The 19,564-nt window shown below is 47.3% G+C and overlaps 1 protein-coding gene across 18 annotated transcripts in view; it reads left to right on the plus strand.

Moving 5' to 3' along the window:
- LOC125010559 (receptor-type tyrosine-protein phosphatase F) overlaps positions 1-19,564 on the plus strand; it is a 160,370-nt gene that overhangs the window by 102,868 nt on the left and 37,938 nt on the right. For 7 of the 18 annotated variants that reach the window (XM_047589289.1, XM_047589288.1, XM_047589293.1 and 4 more), the window contains 9 exons: positions 548-817; positions 1,600-2,181; positions 2,432-2,565; positions 3,058-3,202; positions 8,430-8,735; positions 9,544-9,737; positions 14,755-14,781; positions 17,672-17,789; positions 18,804-19,376. In XM_047589289.1, the coding sequence (XP_047445245.1) occupies positions 548-817; positions 1,600-2,181; positions 2,432-2,565; positions 3,058-3,202; positions 8,430-8,735; positions 9,544-9,737; positions 14,755-14,781; positions 17,672-17,789; positions 18,804-19,376 (2,349 nt within the window). The remainder of the gene's footprint in view (positions 1-547; positions 818-1,599; positions 2,182-2,431; positions 2,566-3,057; positions 3,203-8,429; positions 8,736-9,543; positions 9,738-14,754; positions 14,782-17,671; positions 17,790-18,803; positions 19,377-19,564) is intronic. The other 11 variants (XM_047589298.1, XM_047589305.1, XM_047589299.1 and 8 more) reach the window with 3 other exon arrangements.

Consider the following 19,564-nt stretch of genomic DNA (forward strand, 5'->3'; position numbering starts at 1 on the left):
CCCTGGCGACGTCAGCGGGCCCTTCTTGTCTCCATGGGAACCCCTTTTTAATGTCAGCCTATCTGCATATCAGAACCGCACAAAGAGAGAGAGAGAGAAAAAAAATCAAGAGAGAGAGAGAGAGAGAGAGAGGGCCTGAGCAGAAGGAGCCAGAGAGAGGGAGGAGAAATCAAACAATGGCAGCTCCACAGGGTCCCTCAATGATGCAACTCTCGCCACCATTTGACACTCTGACAAAAGAGGGCCAGACACAGTCGCCAGCAAAACTGGGCTATTTTTGATTATATTCTCTCTCTTGTAGGCAAGAGGATAAAACACCCCCTCCAAGATTTCTTTACAATTTCCCGAGCTATTTTCTGACAGTGCTATTATTCCCATTGTGCGCTTCACATTTGGACAAAAGCGATCAGCCCTCCATTCTGTTAGCTTTCCCTGAGTTAGCTTTTAGCCTTGTGGTGTCGGGGTGCGGGGTAAGATCGCTCGCGCAGTCACAACAAAAGCACCGCATTCACCTCGATTCACTTCTCCCTGTTCCTCCTTCTCTTAGTGCGGAGGGTCCCGCCCAGGTTCTCCATCCCGCCCACCAACCAGGAGGTGATGCCGGGCGGCAGCGTCAACCTGACGTGCGTGGCGGTGGGCTCGCCGATGCCCTTCGTCAAGTGGACCACGGGCCAGGTGGAGCTGACCAAGGAGGAGGACATGCCGATGGGACGCAACGTGCTGGAGGTCACCAACATACGCGAATCCGCCAACTACACCTGCGTGGCGATGTCTTCTCTGGGCGTGATCGAAGCCACCGCTCAGGTTACTGTCAAAGGTGAGAGCCAAACAGTCTACGAGGGCGTCGGTGTAGCCGTGTGACCTTGGCTCAAGTCGTCCGCAGATTCACATGCAGATCAGGAAACGTTCACAAAGCAGAATGAACGACTTTCACATGGCCTCTGAATCTTCTGTTACACCTGTTAAAGTCTTTAGTTTCTTATTCAGTGCATTGATGCCGGGGCTGTTGTGTGCCTCTGTCTGCATCTGTTTTTCTTTTTTTTCCAGTTGTTTGTGTAAATGTGCTTCCGTTTGTGTGCGACTTTGTTTCTGCGTTGTCCACTCACTACAGACACTCTTATCAGTTATTGTCTCTATTGATTTCGCTCTCCCTTCAACTGATCGATACACAAAATGTCACGGTCATTAGAGCCAGCGCAGACATACAGACCCACCTTCTCCAAGGAAGCCACAATACAGACCCTCTGTTTTGTGTGCATTTGTCACAACAGGAACCACTCTTGCAATTTTCTTTTATTGTCAGTAATGGCCAAGCCCATTATTAAACACAAAATTGGGACTTCAGTTTAGCTTTTCTATTCATTCTGGGATAATGGCTGCTGACAGTACCATAGGAATTAGCATAGGAAACAGTCACTTTAGCGCTATTAGTTACAGAACGGAGAATTTCATGACCAGTCACGTCTTTTCTCCACAAGAGCTGTGTTTAGTTGTATTGTGTCTACATTTTGCAGTATCAAATGTGCAATTTTTTCCTCAAATTACCAATTTTCCTATTCCTGATAATTAAAAATTAACACTTTGCTCCTTCCTCCGCAGCCTTACCAAAACCTCCCACCTCGCTGATTGTGACTGAGACCACTGCCACAAGCGTGACTCTCACGTGGGATTCTGGAAACCCAGAGCCCGTCTCCTACTACATGATCCAGTACCGAGCCAAGTCCTCGGACGTGGGCTTCCAGGAAGTGGAAGGGGTGGCGACCACCCGCTACAGCATCGGCGGCCTCAGCCCGTACTCCGAGTACGAGTTCCGCGTCATGGCCGTCAACAACATTGGCCGCGGGCCTCCCAGCGACTCCGTGGAGACGCGCACCGGCGAGCAGGCCCCCTCCTCGCCGCCCCTGCACGTGCAGGCGCGCATGCTGAGCGCCAGCACGATGCTGGTACAGTGGGCGCCGCCCGACGAACCCAACGGGCAGATTAGGGGCTACCGTGTCTACTACAGCTCCGACATGACGGCTCCTCTCAGCGCCTGGCAGAAACACAACACCGACGACAGCAGCCTCACGACCATCTCGGGCCTGACTCCCGACATCACCTACAGCCTCAGGGTGCTGGGCTTCACCTCGGTGGGAGACGGGCCACCTTCCGACATCCTGCAAGTCAAAACTCAGCAGGGAGGTGAGGAGGCAACCACGCTGTTATTGTGTGTGTGTGTTTGTATTGTAAGCCCTTAGGCTTGTATAGCCAACTGAAGATCTTATATTCCTCTTTTTAATGTTTTGTGTTTTGTGTACAGCATTTGTGAAACAGCCCGTGAGGCTGTTAATGTTTTTGTTTGTCTGTTCCATCCAGTCAGAGTTGTGGAGGTGTTAATGGCTTCTCTCAACATTTATCTTTAGTAATATTCTCTCTTTTTTTTTTTTTCCAGTCCCTGCACAGCCGTCCAGCTTCGAGGCCGAAGCCGAGCTGGACACCCGTATCGTGCTCACGTGGCTGTGGCCCGTGCAGGACCCCATCACCAAGTACGAGCTGCAGTACTGGGAGGCCGGCTCAGATAACAAGGTTCGAACTCTCAAAAAAAAAAAGTTATTGTGTAATAATTATTCGTCTTATGCTATTTGTCTGTCTGCGTCTGTCCGCCCGACACTCCCATATTCAGCTGCGAGGCTGCAGACTAATTTATTTAGCGTTTCATGATCCAGTTTCTCCGCGTGGGAAATTTCAGATAAAGCAGTGTTATTGTAGCGATGCATTAAGATTTACTGGAGTAGCGCGCAACATAGCTGCTCATTGTGCGCCGTGGCCTTTCACTCAACTCTGTTGGACCACGGCACCAGCTGTAAACTAGAGGGCAAATTGTTTTTGGAATGCGCTCCCCTCAAATTTGGCCGTATTCTGTAGTTTCCATGGATATATGAAGGGGAGACGGCGGTTCAGGCTGCAGGATTTCAGCGGAGGATTAATCCGGCTCAACCCCGTCAACATACGTCTGTGACTGTATTTAACTGTTATTAATATTAATTGCGTTTCTCTGTCTATTTCTAAAACCTCCAGAAACACGTGAGCTTCGACCCAGCGGGCTCCCACAGCGTGGATGGTTTAAAGCCTGACACCTTGTACCGTTTCTCCCTGGCAGCCCGCTCTGAAATGGGTTTGGGTGTCTACACCCAGCCCATCGAGGCCCGCACCGCCCAGTCCAGTAAGTCCACCATTTTCCTTCCTCTGCGGTGACTCTCTGGTCCGTCTTATATGCTCGTTACAAACTAACCAACGATTCTAGAGAGTCGACCCATTCAGAGTGAGCGAGACAAACGTTGAGTTTCATAGAGCTTAAATCACAGCGGGCGTCTTGAATGTCAAGTCGATTTCAGCACAACATAAAACGCTGACAGTGCAGCCACCTCAGTCAGCTTCACGCTTCCACCACCTCCCCTCTGTCACCGAGACTAACCCCGTCCCCGCCCCCGTCCGTCTATCTGAGGGCAGGCCCCCCGTGTCAAAGGTACGTTTAATGTGTCTTGTTCCCACCTCTGTGAGCCGTGCTGTGTTGTTTTGCCTCATATCATTGTGTGCTTTTACACTTCCAGCTCTCGAAATGTCACTCTCTTGCCAGCTGACATATTTTCTTGCCGCAGTGGCGGAATTCCAATACCACATTACTCAGAGGAGCGTACGTGGATAACAATAGCGTGAATGGCACTTTTTAAATTTCACCGTGAAGTTTGGAATGTGATCGGAAACTTATGATGGTGTGAGAGATGAGAGGTGAACACGCGTTCAAGCGCTAACCTTAACGATATCTTATCTTTATCTTATCTTTACTAGCGCTGCAATGCTACCACTATCTAGTAGAGAAGTCACAGCCAAGTCCAGTGACAAACTATTTTTATTTGCTTTATTTTAGCAGTTACACTCCCTCTCAAACAAGACTGGATGGTCCCCGAACCTTTCTTTAAATCTTTAAAATTAGTACACGACATCCCTGTGCACTGATTGGTCATGCTGCTCGCTGTGTTTCACATAGCAATGGCCACTTCAAACCCCAAGCAAGCAATCTTAGCACACTGTGTTCATTCTTAATAGAAAACCACATCAGATTGACACTAATAATCGACATGAAAGTTTCTGTCCAGTCAGTAACAAGGTAATTGTGGCAACACAGTTAAACTGGACTAGACTAGACAGGGGGTATGTGTGTATCTCCCCTTTAGGACAGAGAAAATGAATAAAAACCCTTATTTGAGAGCCAGAGTGGTGATGATTTAATATCCTCCTGCTAACAACCGACGCAAGATTTGGCGAAAAGAATTTTGTTTTCATGCAGTGGAAGAATGGTGTGCGTGAAACAAACAGCAGCCATGGGAAAGTTCCGAGGGGAACAGACGGTGGGAAAGTGTGACATTTTCTAGTGCTGCATTTAAATGTTTAGTGTCTTTCTTTTTTTCTTTTTTAAGATTCAGAGCAATGAACAGAACTGAGCTCGATTCATATTTTTGCTGCCGTGTGTAAACTATACCACTCCACCAAGGACTTGACAGTCTGTAAAGGCTGCCTGAAACTTTTAGCTAATAGGGGAGGATGTAAGCATCAACGGTTTAGTCAAAAATCATTATTCCGGGGGGAAAAAAAAAAAGAATAAGCTCCTTCAATGCCAACAGATAGAACAAAGAAGGAATGCCAAATCTTCTACAGTAGTACAAGAGGTGAAAACACTATTAATAGATCGACTGATTATGTGATTCACTAGAAAAAGTGCATGTAAATTGCAGATGATATTGACCAAAAAGTGGGAAATTGTGCGAGAAATTTGGAATGAATTGAGGTTTGTGGTGTCTCAAAGTTTTTGTCTTTCAAGCCAGAGGATCAAAATCTGAACCCACGGCATGCTGGATGTGAGGGCGTCCGTTATTATTCTCTCAGCCTATTTGCTGACATGTACGGGTGCTGCACAGAGGGGGGCAGCTCGGTCCTGGTGATACACCTTGCAACCCTTACCAGCCCTCAGGGGTCTGACCTTGTGCCCGTGGTGTGTCGTTGAAATTGCATCATCCGCAGTCGCGTGTTTGTGATGCCGATAACGTTCCCTCCGTCCCTTCACGCCGAACTTAGAAGGACTCAGAGCTGGACTGTGCAGATGTAGACTGTGAGTGAAGGAGATGTCTAGCGTCTGTTTCATGTTTTAAAGACTGATGTTTAGCGTTTTTCGTAGAATCTGCAACTGGGGCTTTGGTGTCATCGGTAGATTTGAGGATTGTGATAGATGAGTGCAGGGTATACAGTCGAGAGCCGAGGCACAGAAGAAGTGGCGACACTTGAGGGTGCTGTGGAAGTGACTCCCAGTTTCACCTGGTGAACTCCACTGGTGAGGAAGTTGCAGAAATGATTGCTCTGACGGCTGAGCTTGATCTGTTTGAATGGATGGAGGGGTGCAGCATGACGAGGGAACTGATCAGAAGTCGTTTAATCCCAAGGCGCAGGCTTTTTTTGGACGCTAGTTATGCAGCGTGCTTTAGGCACGATGGGAGCACGGTCAGTTCCATTTATGTGTCTTGTGTCCTTTTTTTTTTTTTCTAATGTGTGTAAAGATGAGGACTAGCTGGTCGGCACGGGAGACACCTGGTCGGGGCTGGAGGCCTTTCGTGCTCTTTTGTCCTTACGTCTTCTTCACAGATGATTGGAAGTAGTGGTTCAGAGGCGAGGGGGTGGATGGAGGCAGGGTAGAGGACAGAAGGAGAGGGGACGGATATAAGATGGGATGGGCTTACACTCTACACAGTATATGCATAAATTAAGGTTATGAGGACACACATATTATATTAATTCACCACGTACCCAAAACGGTAAATGCATTCGGGTCAACCAGCTGTGAGTTAAAGGCTGACATTTTGAGATATTTTCTGTGTATTTCTGTGGTGCCACAGGGCAGGAGGAGTCTGTCTCCGCTGCTGTTCTCAGTCTGGTGTAGTGGGTGAGTGGGGTGGTCCGAGGTCTCCAGAAGCTCGTACAGTGTCCTCTTCTCACCGGCCACCTTCAGTGGGACCCAGGCTGACCCCCCCAAGACATATCCTGCCATCCTCAGCAGTTATTCAACCCTGTACTAATCAATGCATGCATGTGCGGTAGTTACCACACATTAATCGAAAATGTTCAGTATTGTGATGGATGCATTAAATGTCCTGATGAAAGCAAAGTGGCTCCATGTCATTCTGGTGGATGTGTTGACTGTTGCTTGTCCGTACCAATGTATTATAAAGACACACTCATGGGTATTTATAGGACTGTACGTTATAAACATCCGCCCTTTGGATGGCCTTGAAACCAGATTTAATGAGAACGTCTTTCTTCCAAAGTCCAGTTCTGAAGTAAAAGCAGTATTAAAATATCTCAACTATGACAAACAGACAAGATGCCAAGTTTACATCTTTAACTAAAACTATTCAGCTGTGTGTGAATAAACCTTGAATGTATGATGTACCATGTGTTATAACCATGTAGCGAAGCCCTTTTTTTCCTCTGAGTTGTACTACTCTCTACCACCCCTCGTCCAATTTTACTTTGATCCGGCAGATTTCTCATCAGGAGCTCAATACCACAATCTATCGTTGTTGTGATTCAGACTGACACATTCTTTGTTTTCCAGTACATGGAGTGTTTGTAGTTTTTCTGTCCACTCTCTAGTGGATCAGCGACCACCTGATGAGACTCACTTCTCCTTTGTTAAGTCCTAATGATTTGTAAAAGGTGGAGTTTCTGGAATTAGTATTTGAGCTCGCTGTTCATTGCTCTGCTTGTTAAGTTCAGTTCCACGGGCATGCTCTGCAACAACACGTCGCTTTGAATTTTTATTTTTGTTCAGTGGTTATTCTCATGTGAGGCCTCTCTTGTAGAGTTGAATGAGATTGTGCTTCGGTTAGGTGCATGAAGTGCGCGAATGCTGTTTATTTTGTTCTTGTGCCTTATTTTGAATTTGTTTATTGGTTTTCTGTTTTTACCTCTAGACTAGAGAGAGTTTGCATATATTTTATACTGCAGCTGTAGTCAATATTTTAATCCTATTTATTGAAGTAATCTTATTATTCCAGGCAGAAGGTGTAGCTGGAGATTTCCAGCTCCACAGAACTTATTTGTGTCTGTTCCTGAGACGTGACAGTCGGGTATGATTATAAAAGAGGTGGATTTAGATTGTCATGTCTATATCATTCCGAGGCAATGACCAAATAAGATAAGATAAGGTAATCGTTTAATTGGTCCCAGAGTGGAGATTGCTGGTTTGATTGTAGCCATTCAAACCAACGGTTAATATCAGAGTGTCGTGTTTTGCAGTAAATCCTGAAGCACATTTTGGAATTTTGGAAAAGACAAAAATGTTCCATGGCTACTAACCAGATGTCGAGGCTGGAATGTTCTTAACTGTTGCTGATTATGAGATGACAGCTTCAGTTAAAACTGTCCAGTGCTTCTTCGCCGAAGCCAACCTATTGCAGTAACGCCCGGAGCTTCGCCGATCGATTGGCTCAACGCCGCCGAGCACCTCGCCACACGCTTACGCGTCCACGCCCAGTTTATTGCTCGCTCTGCCCGTTGGAAATTCCAGCGCAGAGGGCGGCTGGGGACAAATTATGCCTTAAAAACATTGCCTTGTAAAAGTTTTTGGCGTTGTTTAGAATCTGGTCACCTCACCCTGCAGTCTCATGGCCTCGCGCATAAATGCAGTGGCAAACACAGCTGTAGCCGCAGTAGCCTGGTAATGTGTTTTTGCATCCGATCTCTCAGTCTGGAGGCTGCATCCTTTTATTTTTTAGTATGGAAGCTTTTTGTGTTCAGTATAAAAACTCAGAATGTCATATTTAAACTTGTAATGCTGTTGCTAATTGTGCTTTAAAACATGTTGAGTGTAGCTGCTCACATAATGACTCCAAAAATGGGCTTGACATTTTGATTTGAAAACGAAAATCATTTTGTCTGATAGGGATCCCCTACCTACTCTTTTATGTTAAACTCAGCCTAATTGTAAATATACATTTTGCATTCGATATTAAGCTATCCCTTTACTGAAATATGTTGGCGTCATGCTAATGTTTTGTTTGTGGGGAATTTGTGGGGAAATATATATACATATATATATAAAAAAAATGTCTAATCAACCAAATTCTTTGCGACCCCCTTGCAGTGCGTTTGCGGACCGCCTAGGGGTCGCAGACCCCCTGTTGAACACCCATGATTTAACGTTAAAATGTAACCTTATATACACTACTCAAACATTCCTGCCACTTTAAATATCACATTTTAGTTTTTATACTCACAACGAGTCACAAAAAGCTTCCACAGTTTTGCCTTATTTTTCTTTGTGTCTCAGTTTATTTTTGTTTGCTTGATCCGTGCCCTTCCTCCGTGTGGTTTTGCTCCCCTCCCCCTCCCCCTTGCAGCCCCGTCCGCCCCCCCTCAGGAGGTACACCTTGTCAGCCTGACCTCCACCAGCCTCAAGGTGAGTTGGGTGGCACCACCTGCTGCTAGCCGCCACGGCGCCATTGTGCGCTACTCAATCCGCTACCAGGCCCTGGCCGGAGAGGACACGGAGCAGCATGAGGTGACGGGCATCGGTGCGGACGCCACCAGCTATTTGCTGGAGGACCTGGAGAAGTGGACAGAGTATCAGGTGTGGGTGAGGGCGCACACTGATGTGGGCCCGGGCCCCGAGTGTGCCCCGGTGAGGATGAGAACCAAAGAGGATGGTAGGTTGACTCCCCCCCTTGAAGCAAAGTGCTCTTTGACTGCTCAAGTTTCTGCCGCTTGCTGCAGTCTGTCTCTCTTCCCCTTCTTCAACTTTCTACTCCACAGTTTTCTTCATCCTGTTGATCAATTATAAGTTAATCAGACTCCAGTGTCACCGGAGGGGGTCTCCTTTTCTTCTTTCCTCATTCCAGCTTGTTCTCTATTGCTTTAACACTTTAAATCTATGGCAGGTTAAGGCTTGTCACTCCTGGACCACTTTCCTCCTGCTTCCACTGTGTAAATGCCTCCCTGTGTTCTTTTTCTGTTCTGGGGAATAGAAGTGGAGCAGAGCCTCGCTCCATCGTTCAGTCGCTCTGGCTTCTTTTTCTCACTCTTTCCTCGTTTTGTTTGCAGTGTGATAGAGGGCGGGTGCTCCTAAGAGAGAGTCGTCTATAATTAATGTGTTTGAAGTTTGCTGCAACACAGCTAATTTCATACTGGAATTAAGGGCATTATAGACATCACCAGACCGCATGCTGTCCTGCATGGGGTTTTTTTGAGGACAGAGTAGTCTTAGAAGGTCTGAAGTGAGGGGCGATGTTTTGATTCACGGCCTGTTCTTATATGTCTTTCCTTTCCACAGTGCCTTAGTCTATAAAAAACTCCAAAGTTATTATTTTGATGGTTTTTGGCTCCTCATCACAAAACACAGTGAACCGGAGAAAATCACCAGCTCGGCATATTTCTTACTCTTTATTTTCTCCCCTTTCTTTCTCGCTCTTGCTTTCCTCTTTCTTTATTCCCTCCCTCCTTAATCTGGTTTCGCAGTGCCGGGAGCGCCCCCCAGGAAGCTGGAGGTCGAGGCCATAAATTCCACAGCCATCCGAGTCACCTGGAAGCCGCCGCTGCAGGGAAAGCAGCACGGGCAGATCCGCGGCTACCAAGTCATCTACTCGCGGCTTGAGAACGGCGAACCTCGAGGCCAGCCCAACATCATGGACATCGCTCTGCCAGAGGCGCAGGTACCAGATGACATCTTACTCTCGTCCGGACTCTCTCTGTCTCCTTTTTACCCTCGCTGTCCTCTCTTCACTTCCCATTATTTTTATCCTCCATCGCTCCCCTATTCCCTTCCATTGTCTGAATTCACACTTAATTTCCTCTGTACTGGGTGACACACATGGAAATCTCTTATCTGTCGACTTTAATACCCCCACCCCCCCTTCTTTAAAAAAAAAAAAAAAAAAAAAAAAAAAAACTTTCCTTTCTCCACATGTGACATTTGACTCTAAATTGGTGCCCTGCTCCCATGGCTTTGGATTAGCTGTCATAACAAGATCCCCTTTAATTCTACAGTAATAGCTATTAAATATTTTACATGTGTTATATCAGGATGTGGCTTAGTGGAATCAATGCACCTCTCTTTTTAGCAGTTCTAGCAGAAATATGTATATGCACTGCCTTGTTACTATGTTTATAAATTAGAGTTTTTCCTCCTGACGCCGCCCTTTACACATTAATGCAGCCTCTGAATTGCCCAAAGCCGCGCGACACCATGAGATGGATGAGAGATTGTAATCCTTAAGAGGGATTCAGAGATTCATGAATATCTTAAAACCAAAAACCCCACTCTCACTTCTTCCCTCTGTGGGAGAGAGAGGAGAGACCAGCTTAAGAACCCTCCTTCGGATAGCTCGCCGGGAGTAACGTTTGCGAGAACACGCGTTCGCTCCCGTCCTCCGTGGCCTTCAACAAAAACATCTAATTTCGAACAAGCAAATGCTCCCTGGCCACAGACGCTCGGGTAAAAAAAAATAAAAAAATAAATAAAAAAATCCCTAAGTGCCATCCGTGGGACTCTGATTCGTGCTTACTGCAGCGTTTCGAGCAACCAGCGGGTTGCTGGTTCAGTTCCCAGGCTGTGTGCACAGCTGCGCCCTTGAGTGGAGCTATTAACCCTCGTTTGCTTTAGCAAACACCCCGCAGTCTATCGTCTCATCATTACAGAAGAGGGAGCCCTGTTGAAGTCACCTTGATGTGATCCATACACTGTTTTGGAACCCAGTTGTGCAAAGGGCACTTTAACGCCTGATTTTTATGTGGTTGTCAAAACACGACCACGGTTCGTCTCACATTCCCTCATAGCAACTTCTAAGCATCAAATTAGCCTTAGCATCAGTTGTTTCTGACAGGAGAGATCTCACGATAAATTAGAGAAGACTGTGTGCGTGTGTGTACACCTGGTCAAAGGTGTTGCCGCCCCCTACTCCCCAACACAGTCCGAGCTTTGTTTTACAGCGGGGGGTTTCTGGCAGCTGCTGCTGACAGTTCATTGTTATCTGACTGAGAGCGTCTGACAGTCTGCACCGTTCGCTCTGGAAGAGGAGGAAGAACACGGCGGCCGCTCGTCTTCCTGGAAGTGTTTTCGCCCGCGCGGGTCGACGCGTTCGGCGCGGTTTTGTTTTTTGCGCTGTGGAAACTGAACTGAACATGACCCCACTTGATATGCAAACAATACTCCCCGCCACGTCTCATTTGTGCCGTGTTCACACAATAAACACGAAGACGCGCCGTAATTTGGCCCCCAGGTTGGCTCTCGTGTTCCGGGACACCTCTCAAGCACGCGGTCACATCCCTGGCAGACGCCAGGAATTTCATCTCGCACCATCTATGTTTTTCTCCTCGCCCTCGGTCCCCCCCTCTCCGCCGTGGCCTCCCTTTGCACTGTTCTTGCTCGAGAAAAAGCTGGTTGAGTAATTACCAGAGTTCTTGCGTGCAGGTTGGTTACCCTTGACTGAGTCATCTCAACAGACTGTTTTCTGTGAGGCACCGCTGAGTAGGCGACCTGCATGGACCTGCCCAGACGTCATTAAAGACCACACAGCCAGCCAACGGTCCCTCATCCACGTTCGCCCAACTGGTTTTAGAACAATCCTTCCTTTTACGCTCAGCTTTCCATTGACTTACCCGGACAACGAGCGGAAAGAAAACAACCAAGATAACGTGAGCAAACATGTTTATGACCTTGTAGTAGGCGTTCCAGCTGGCCGACGAGAGTTCGTGACTCATCCTCGAATCATGCGATTCCCTCAAACGCACACCTGTAATTGATGAGGAATAAAAAGAGGGGCGAAAAAAACAATTTTCTTCCGTCTCTGGCTCATCCCCTAGTGTTTTTCTCAAAAAATTCCCTAATGTGTTGTGAAATCAGTTCCATATCCACCCTTTCACTTGAATTTGATGCACAATAAGCCTGCCAGGAGGAAATAGAGAAATCCCAATTTTCCAGGGCTTTCACAACAAACCAACAAGCTCTCCTCAGACTCGAATCGCAACTCCGAGCTGACTGATTGAATTGCAGATCCTGTCAAAAATCGCGTTCACCTTTCCCCTTCCCTTTGTCTCTGTGTTGCTGGCTCCTTCTATCCCTTTTTCACCCTCTCTCAGGGCTGAAACGCTGGGAGGAGAGCTGGGAGAGCTTGCCTGCGCGGGGGCGGTTTAAGCGCCTCTTTTCTTTTCAAGCAGGAGCCCACACAGCGCCCTCATTTCCCTGCTAAATTTAAACCAGAGGCCATGTTAACAGCGCGATGTTATCGACCCGTTCGCAGCCATGCTTCTGTTGGAAAAAGTGGCCTTCCCCCGTCCCTCCGCGCTCCCGCCAACCTCTAGGCTCATACGCACGTCCATGAAAGTTTGCAGTGGCGTGATTGAGTTTGAAGCCATTAGCCACTGTCAGTACTTCTAAAGATTTTCTGCACATGTTTGCTTTCCTGGACCGGTTTGCCTTTATTCAGCAATACTTCCCCGGTTCATTTTGTTTGACCGCTCATGCGTTTTTGTAGTTTGTGCGAGCGAGGTGACGCTCCACTGCCTCCGCGGCCTTCGCCGCCTCAGATTGGGACTGAATGGGAACCGAGGAAAAGAGGAAAAAAAAAAAAAAAAGACAGAATAGAAGCACCTCGGCCCGTTTCACTCCATCAATCATGACTGCTCCTTCTCTTCCGCATCACCCCACCCCTCGTTCCCCCCATTTTTATAGCCGCGCATCCCGGCCCATGTCATCACATTTGCATTCCTTCGCCTGCAAATTATACCGCTCCGTTTCCACAAGCGACGCTTATCAGCGGTGATGTGTTTTCAGCTTGCGTCGGCATTCGAAATATACATGGAGGATAATTCATAATTCTCCCGTGGATTTGGGCTGAAAGCAACAGCAGTTGTGATAGGAGGGGATTAAGCCCGAGATCAGATAGGAACCCTTGCGAACCTTAATGTGCACGCCGCTCCGTCGCCGCGCTGAGTGGAGCTGACGGTAAACAAATTAACCAATTAGAAACATCGCAAACTGTTATTCGCCGAGTTAAGGAGCAGCTGCTCTTAAACGCCCCTCTTTTAGTGTCCTGCCATGTCGGGGGAGCGCGAGGCAGACGTTCTCTGGATGCGCCGCGTGCCTCGACCCGTCGCAGCTGGGACCGCTGGAGAGGCCTGGCTCGTGCTCGGCTTAACTCGCCGGTAATAAACAGCATCCACGGGGAGGGGGGCCGAGAAGTTGGGTCTTTTGTCTTTTCATTTGCCAGCAGTCAATAGAGGATGATGAACGCCGTCTCTCCACTGCACAATGAATCAGCTGTGCGTGAAGCTCGCCCCATTTGTCTGTAAGTCTATAAGGGAACGAAAAGCAGGAGCATTTTCATTTTTATTGCGTCAAGGAGAATATACGAATTTGCTTTTTGCGACTATAATTTTTTAAGTTTTGAGGGATAGTTTTTGTCTCCTCGTCACGAAGCAGATTCAAATCCTAGCTCAGCATATTTGACTCTATTCTATTCCCTCCCTATTTCTTTATGCCTTACGCTTTCATTCTGCCCTCGCTCCTTATCTGATGTCGAAGCTCCCAAACTGACGTGCGCCTCCTCTCAAAGCTGTGGCCGCGCAGGCTGAAGCAGCCGTGGATCTCGGTCGTTGCAGCGGCTGCAGTGGGAGGAATTTCACGTCCAACACGAGCCGCTCAGATCCAGTCTCCGTCGTTACATGAACACAGAGAAATTCATCAGACCTGACCAGCCGCCAACTGGTGTTTTAGCAGCGTAATTACAGAACACACCATGCATTAGTATAATTATAAGTATAAATGCACATGCTGGTGAATGTGAACAAATAAACCCAAAACCAAACTCCTTTCTGGATCGATTCCTGTTCCGGGCTCATGCCATGTCCTCTTCTCCCACCACCACCACCAGCTGTTGCAATAGTATCCATCCTCACCCAGCACCCCCCCGCCCCCCCCCTCTTATTCCCCACCCCCCACCCCCTTGTGTTCTCCACTTTGTCCCTCATCAGCGTCACCAGTGTCATTTCTTCCACTGCTCGTCGACCAGGCCACCCATCAGTGAACTCCTCTGCAGTGACTGAACTGTGGAGCGCGTTGCTGGTGAACGCCGAGAGCCGCGTTCTGCATCGATGGGGTTTGATGTCACTGGGCTAGCATAGCGGCACTGGTAATAGGATTTCATGCTCGGCACTGACGGAGCCCCGCGGCACGAAATGGGCTTTCACTTCCCCCAGGAATCACTCGGCCAAGCACAGTGAGCAAGGGGAACATTTTGAAAACATATTGAAATATGATGAATAAAAGGTCCTCCCTCCATTCCTGCAAGGAAAGAGGAGAGGCTCCGTAGATTCGCTGATAGTTATTGCAGAAATTCAGGATTAAGAAAATCCCTCCAGCTATGGATTCATAGCTGCGGCGAACAGGAAGCAAGGCAGTGCATCACAGACGAAGTGAATTTCACAACAGTTGCCGAACTCGGTTCCGCAATTAGTTTCGAGCCACTCGATGTGTGTTAATTTCTCTTCCCCGCTTTTGGCTGCGCCTCTACCATCACACTCTATCACAGTTCCTTTGTAGCGCATGACTCTCCTGACACCTACATTCATCCGTCTGCGAAAAAAAGACCAGTGCTTTTTTTCCCTGCCTGTTGTGTTGTTTCTGACTCATTTCTCTCCCCGCCCTGTGTCCCGTGTCTTCTCTCCCATCAGTGGAATATTGAGGAGTCCACCGAGCATGTGAGTAACCCTCATGTGTGCTGCTGGGTTGTCTTGCAGGGCAGACTCTTCTCCCCTCTGCAGTTTTTTTGGGGTTGCAGTGTGCGCTTTCTTTTTTTGGAATTTGAGTTGTGTGTGTGTGTGTGTTTGTGTGCGTGCGTGTCTTTATTTCTATGTAAGCCATGCCTGTAATCCACTCGGCGTGAATCCTCTCGAAAGATTGTAACCCAATCCTAACCACAGCGAGAAATGTGTGTCCGATTGGGGTTTTTATGTGTGCACTTCTGTCTTGGAGCTACCGCAACTCAAAGAATGAGTAATTCTTCTGATGATCGAGGTCTGATAATTCAGCATTTCGCCGTAATACAAATTCATCGTAACTGAGCCGAAGCACTTAGCGCGAGAGTGCTCTCGCCCAGTCAGGGGCTGCGTGTCACTGTCCCAATGTGATGCTGACATTAATCAGGCTCACCTAACCTCCTGTCTCCCCCGCTGTTCCGGGTGACATGTCTATCTGAGGGGAGGAGCCGCGTGTTTTATCAGCTCCGCACATCTCCCAGATTGCCACCAGCCTTTTATGTTCTCTTCATTTGCCTAGATGGCAGCTCGCTGCTCCGTAGCTGTCATGCAGCCCTTTGTTATGGCTTATTACCCTCTAGACGCCATATTGCGGCAGCGTAAATGCAGGAGCTTTGTACTTTCTGCGAATCAGAAAGCCGGTCGAAGCCGTCCAGACCGTTTTCGGTATCCGAATAGAAGCAGGAGATTTGGTTTATCAATCAAGTTGCCACCTGCAAAGATCGAGGGATGCAATATTTATTTATTTATTTTTACACAGTTTTGTCCTAAATGAGCCAGAAGTATTCGTGCAGGCTCTTGTGTTTATTTGATTTGGCACGAAGTAGAAATCTGGTGGCGCAGCGCACAGTTTCCTCCAGCTACGCCCACATGGCATGAGTCAGGCCTGCCTCCTCTCCCTCTCCTATTAATGTGTTGATTAACACCTGACAGACACAGAGCTAGACGCTGTCAGAGGAGGACATCTGTTCGCGCATCCTTATTTATTTATTTTTTTCCCCCTTGCAGCTCCCACGTTTAGACGCTAGCAGCCTGTTTGCCAGGTAGCTAACGTAGTGTGACTAGCCACGGACAGATGTCAACAGCCAACACATTAGCACGTCTCGCTGACCCCGCGGCTTCTTCAGGATTCATAGGCCCCCCTTTTTTTTTTCTTTTTTTTTTCCGTTGAACTTCCAAGACTGCGCTTTAGAAAACTGTTATCTCGAGCGATTACATCTGTTCCAACAAAGCTGTTTCATTCTTCTCCCGGTATTTCCCACTAAAAGCGAGGAGAGTGGTGTTGGGAGGCTTGTAGAGAAGAATTCATTTCTATAACTAGTCGACTTGATAATCTCTGTAAAGCCCTTTGGTGCTGCTCCAAGCATTCGCTCTGAAGGAAACTTTCTTTTATTTTTTTCATGCCGAGTTTAAAAAGTGTTGCTAGACCTGAATCGACCTTGCCAGAACAGTGCGAAGAGCGATCTCTGCAGCTGCCACTGCTGAGACTCTTAAAGCCATTTTGTATGATTAAAGTAATGAGACTTCCTCCATAAAGTTAAAATGGTTTTATGTTACAGCAATTTAGCCCTCTCCATCCGCCCCCACCCCCCCCCCACCCCACCCCCCCACCCTCCGCCCCATCCCCGTCTCTCTTAAAGGCCAGAATGGGAACACCGAATGTCCCTTAAAGAGAGACGCTGTAAAGCAGCGCTGTCAAACTGAGCTGGCTTCCATAGGCTGTTAAATGCTCTTCTACGGTTTGGAAATTAAAGCTTCATTAGTTAGAGAAACAACATTAGCGCAAAGCCATAAAATATTCCAAGAGTCTTGAGAAGTTTGCTTGGAGTTCCGGCAGGAAGGCTCGTAGGCATCAGTGTGTTTGTCCTCTCGGTGGCCCCAGTCAGAAACAGACAACTCCGGCATGTGTTCTCAAGCTGCAGGCATTAATTTGTTTCTCGGGTGCGTGTGCGTGTGTGTTTGTGCGCGCGCGGTGATGTCTGTGTGTATCATTGACATGCATGCATATATTTATATGTGTTATATACTGTATACCTACACGGTGAGTATGTGTGTTCCCATATGTGTGTGTTTGTTTACATACGGGCTTTGTTCAAGCTCAGAGAGTGTTTAATTCCAGTGTGTGGGTGTGTTTTTGTTCAGACTGATGCAGTCTGGTGAAGTGAGTGCCAGCACTGCAGCAGGTTACCAGCAACATTGTGTTACCTCAGTTGTTTGTTTTTTTTTCTGTCTGTTTGTTGCTCACTGCTGAGTTTTTGATTTGTTCACCCACCTTAGTGTGTCTGTGTTTTGTGTAGAGATTATTTGGGAATTTAGCCAGAGGTGACTAAATTATAAAAAAATAAAAAAAATAAATAAAAGAATAAGAAATTTGTAACATCAGCCTGATGTTTATTTAGTTATTTAGTGCAGTGATGATCCTAAGCTCCTCTGGCCATAATCTCATGCTTATCCATGCAGCAGACATGAACACTGACACACTGGTGATGTTCTGGTTCATTTGGTTGGTTTGTTGATTAATGGGTGCAGCGTGTGCCTTACAGTCGGGAGCAGGAGTTTTCCTTGACAAAGAAAAGTTCCTGCTCCCGCTTGTGTGCCTTTCTGTTAAAATTATCGTTCTGTTTTTGTTCGTAGGGAAATTGATTCAGACACTACAAGTGGATGTAGAAGGGGATTTAATCTTATCACGGTTTCTTTTGGTGCTGTGTGTTTTTGTCAGGGGATAGGAGCTTGTGTGAGGGGGCGTTTGTGTGTGTTGCCACTGACGAGGTGTCGCCCGGAGGCTCACCGGTCCCTCTTAGTGTCTGACCTTGTGATTTCCCCGTCATTACAGGAGGCCGTCATTAGCGGGCTGCAGTCTGAGACCACCTACTCTGTCACCGTGGCAGCGTACACGACGAAAGGGGACGGAGCTCGTAGCAAAGCTAAAGTCATCACCACAACCGGAGCAGGTCAGAATCGGCGTTAGCAGGATTTTCATGTAAAACCGGGAAAATATGAGATATGAGATCTATTTACTGTTTTATCTTTACGGCTATACACAGATGACTTCTGCCTTAATCATACAACAGTGTGCTGGGATTACAAGCCTTTCCACATTATGCTCCATTACGCATTATGGGTTAGCTTTCAGTGGTCAAACTGGATAGATCTTCAGTTGTTAAATTGCTGGGAACAAGGCATGTCACCTGTAGCTTGCTCTACCTATAGAGGGTACACAGTGATGTCACTGCCGCCCGGGGCCACGCCCCCTGAGTGGCAAAAACACAGTGAAATGTATCAGTAAATACAGCACAAACAGCAGATATGTGGATTATCAGATAAAATTAAGGACAAGTGGACTCAACAATGATCCATATGAACTAGTATGGATTTGGAAAAGTGGATTAGCCTCAGTTTCGGTTAGTTTAAGTTAGTTTTAGGTCATTTCAGTTATGATAAATGTAGCTAACTGAAACATGCTAACGCTAAGAGCTTTACTGAGAAGTAACATTAGCCATATAATACAGCAGCGTCCGACGGACAATAAAAGGATCACGAGGAGTGATCGCAAATATTTAGTTTATTGTTTTATTGTTACTTATTGCTGGAAACTCAAATAGTTACTGTCGGCCGTAACTACGCCCAAACAACAACATTGCAAACTGACAGTCAGAACTGACAGTCAGAAAGTAACTTAAGTTATGACTTCATCAAATAAAATTAAATATAAATGAATATTACCTGACACTAAATGTGAACCACATGTCTGACTGCTTTTCAGATCTGTTTGTTCAGTCAATCGCACAACAGCTCTTTGCATTTTTTTTAAATTAATTTTACAATTTAGACGCTATCAAAGAACTAATGCTGCCAATCTCCATGTTCAACTGTCACTCTTTGCCAATTACTGTTATTCATAATAACCTGAAGTAGTGTGAACAAGGAATGTAACATTTTTGTCTCTGCTTCAATCTTTTCTTCAGTACCAGGCAAGCCCACGATGATGATCAGCACCACCATGGGCAACACAGCACTGATCCAGTGGCAGCCTCCTAAGGAAATGGTGGGCGAGCTCATGGGCTACCAGCTGCAGTACAAGCGCACCGACGAGGAGACCTACACGTCCCGCGAGCTGAAGAAGACAGACGACCACTTCACCGCCACTGGCCTGCACAAAGGAGCCACGTACATCTTCCGCCTCAGCGCCAGCAACCGCGCCGGCTACGGCGAGGCCTACGTGAAGGAGATCAGCACGCCGGAAGACGTGCCCTCGGGCTTCCCCTTCAACCTCCAGGTGACGGGACTCACCCAGTCCAGCACCCAGCTCACCTGGGAGCCCCCGCTGCTGGCGGAAAGGAACGGAAAGATCGTACACTACGTGGTGGTGTACAGGGACATCAACAGTCAGCAAAACAGCACCAACCGCACGTCGGACACGCACATGACCATCCAGGGCCTTAATCCCGACACCACGTACGACATCCGGGTGCAGGCGTTCACGAGCAAGGGCGGGGGACCCCTCAGCCCCAGCATCCAGAGCAGGACCATGTCGAACGGTGAGTTACGCGGTGGGACGTTTAGACATAAACACGACAGGGATGTTTGATTTGAAAACATGACATCAGGGTTTAATACGTAAATAGAGGCTTGCCCACAACAGGGATGGTGTTATTTGCGCGTTTTAAACTATAACTGTCTCGGTGTTTATTGGTTCAATGTCTCCTACTCAGTACAGTGCATCACT

The sequence above is a fragment of the Mugil cephalus genome, chromosome 7, assembly GCF_022458985.1.
Source record: "Mugil cephalus isolate CIBA_MC_2020 chromosome 7, CIBA_Mcephalus_1.1, whole genome shotgun sequence".
NCBI classification, from domain to species: Eukaryota; Metazoa; Chordata; class Actinopteri; order Mugiliformes; family Mugilidae; genus Mugil; species Mugil cephalus.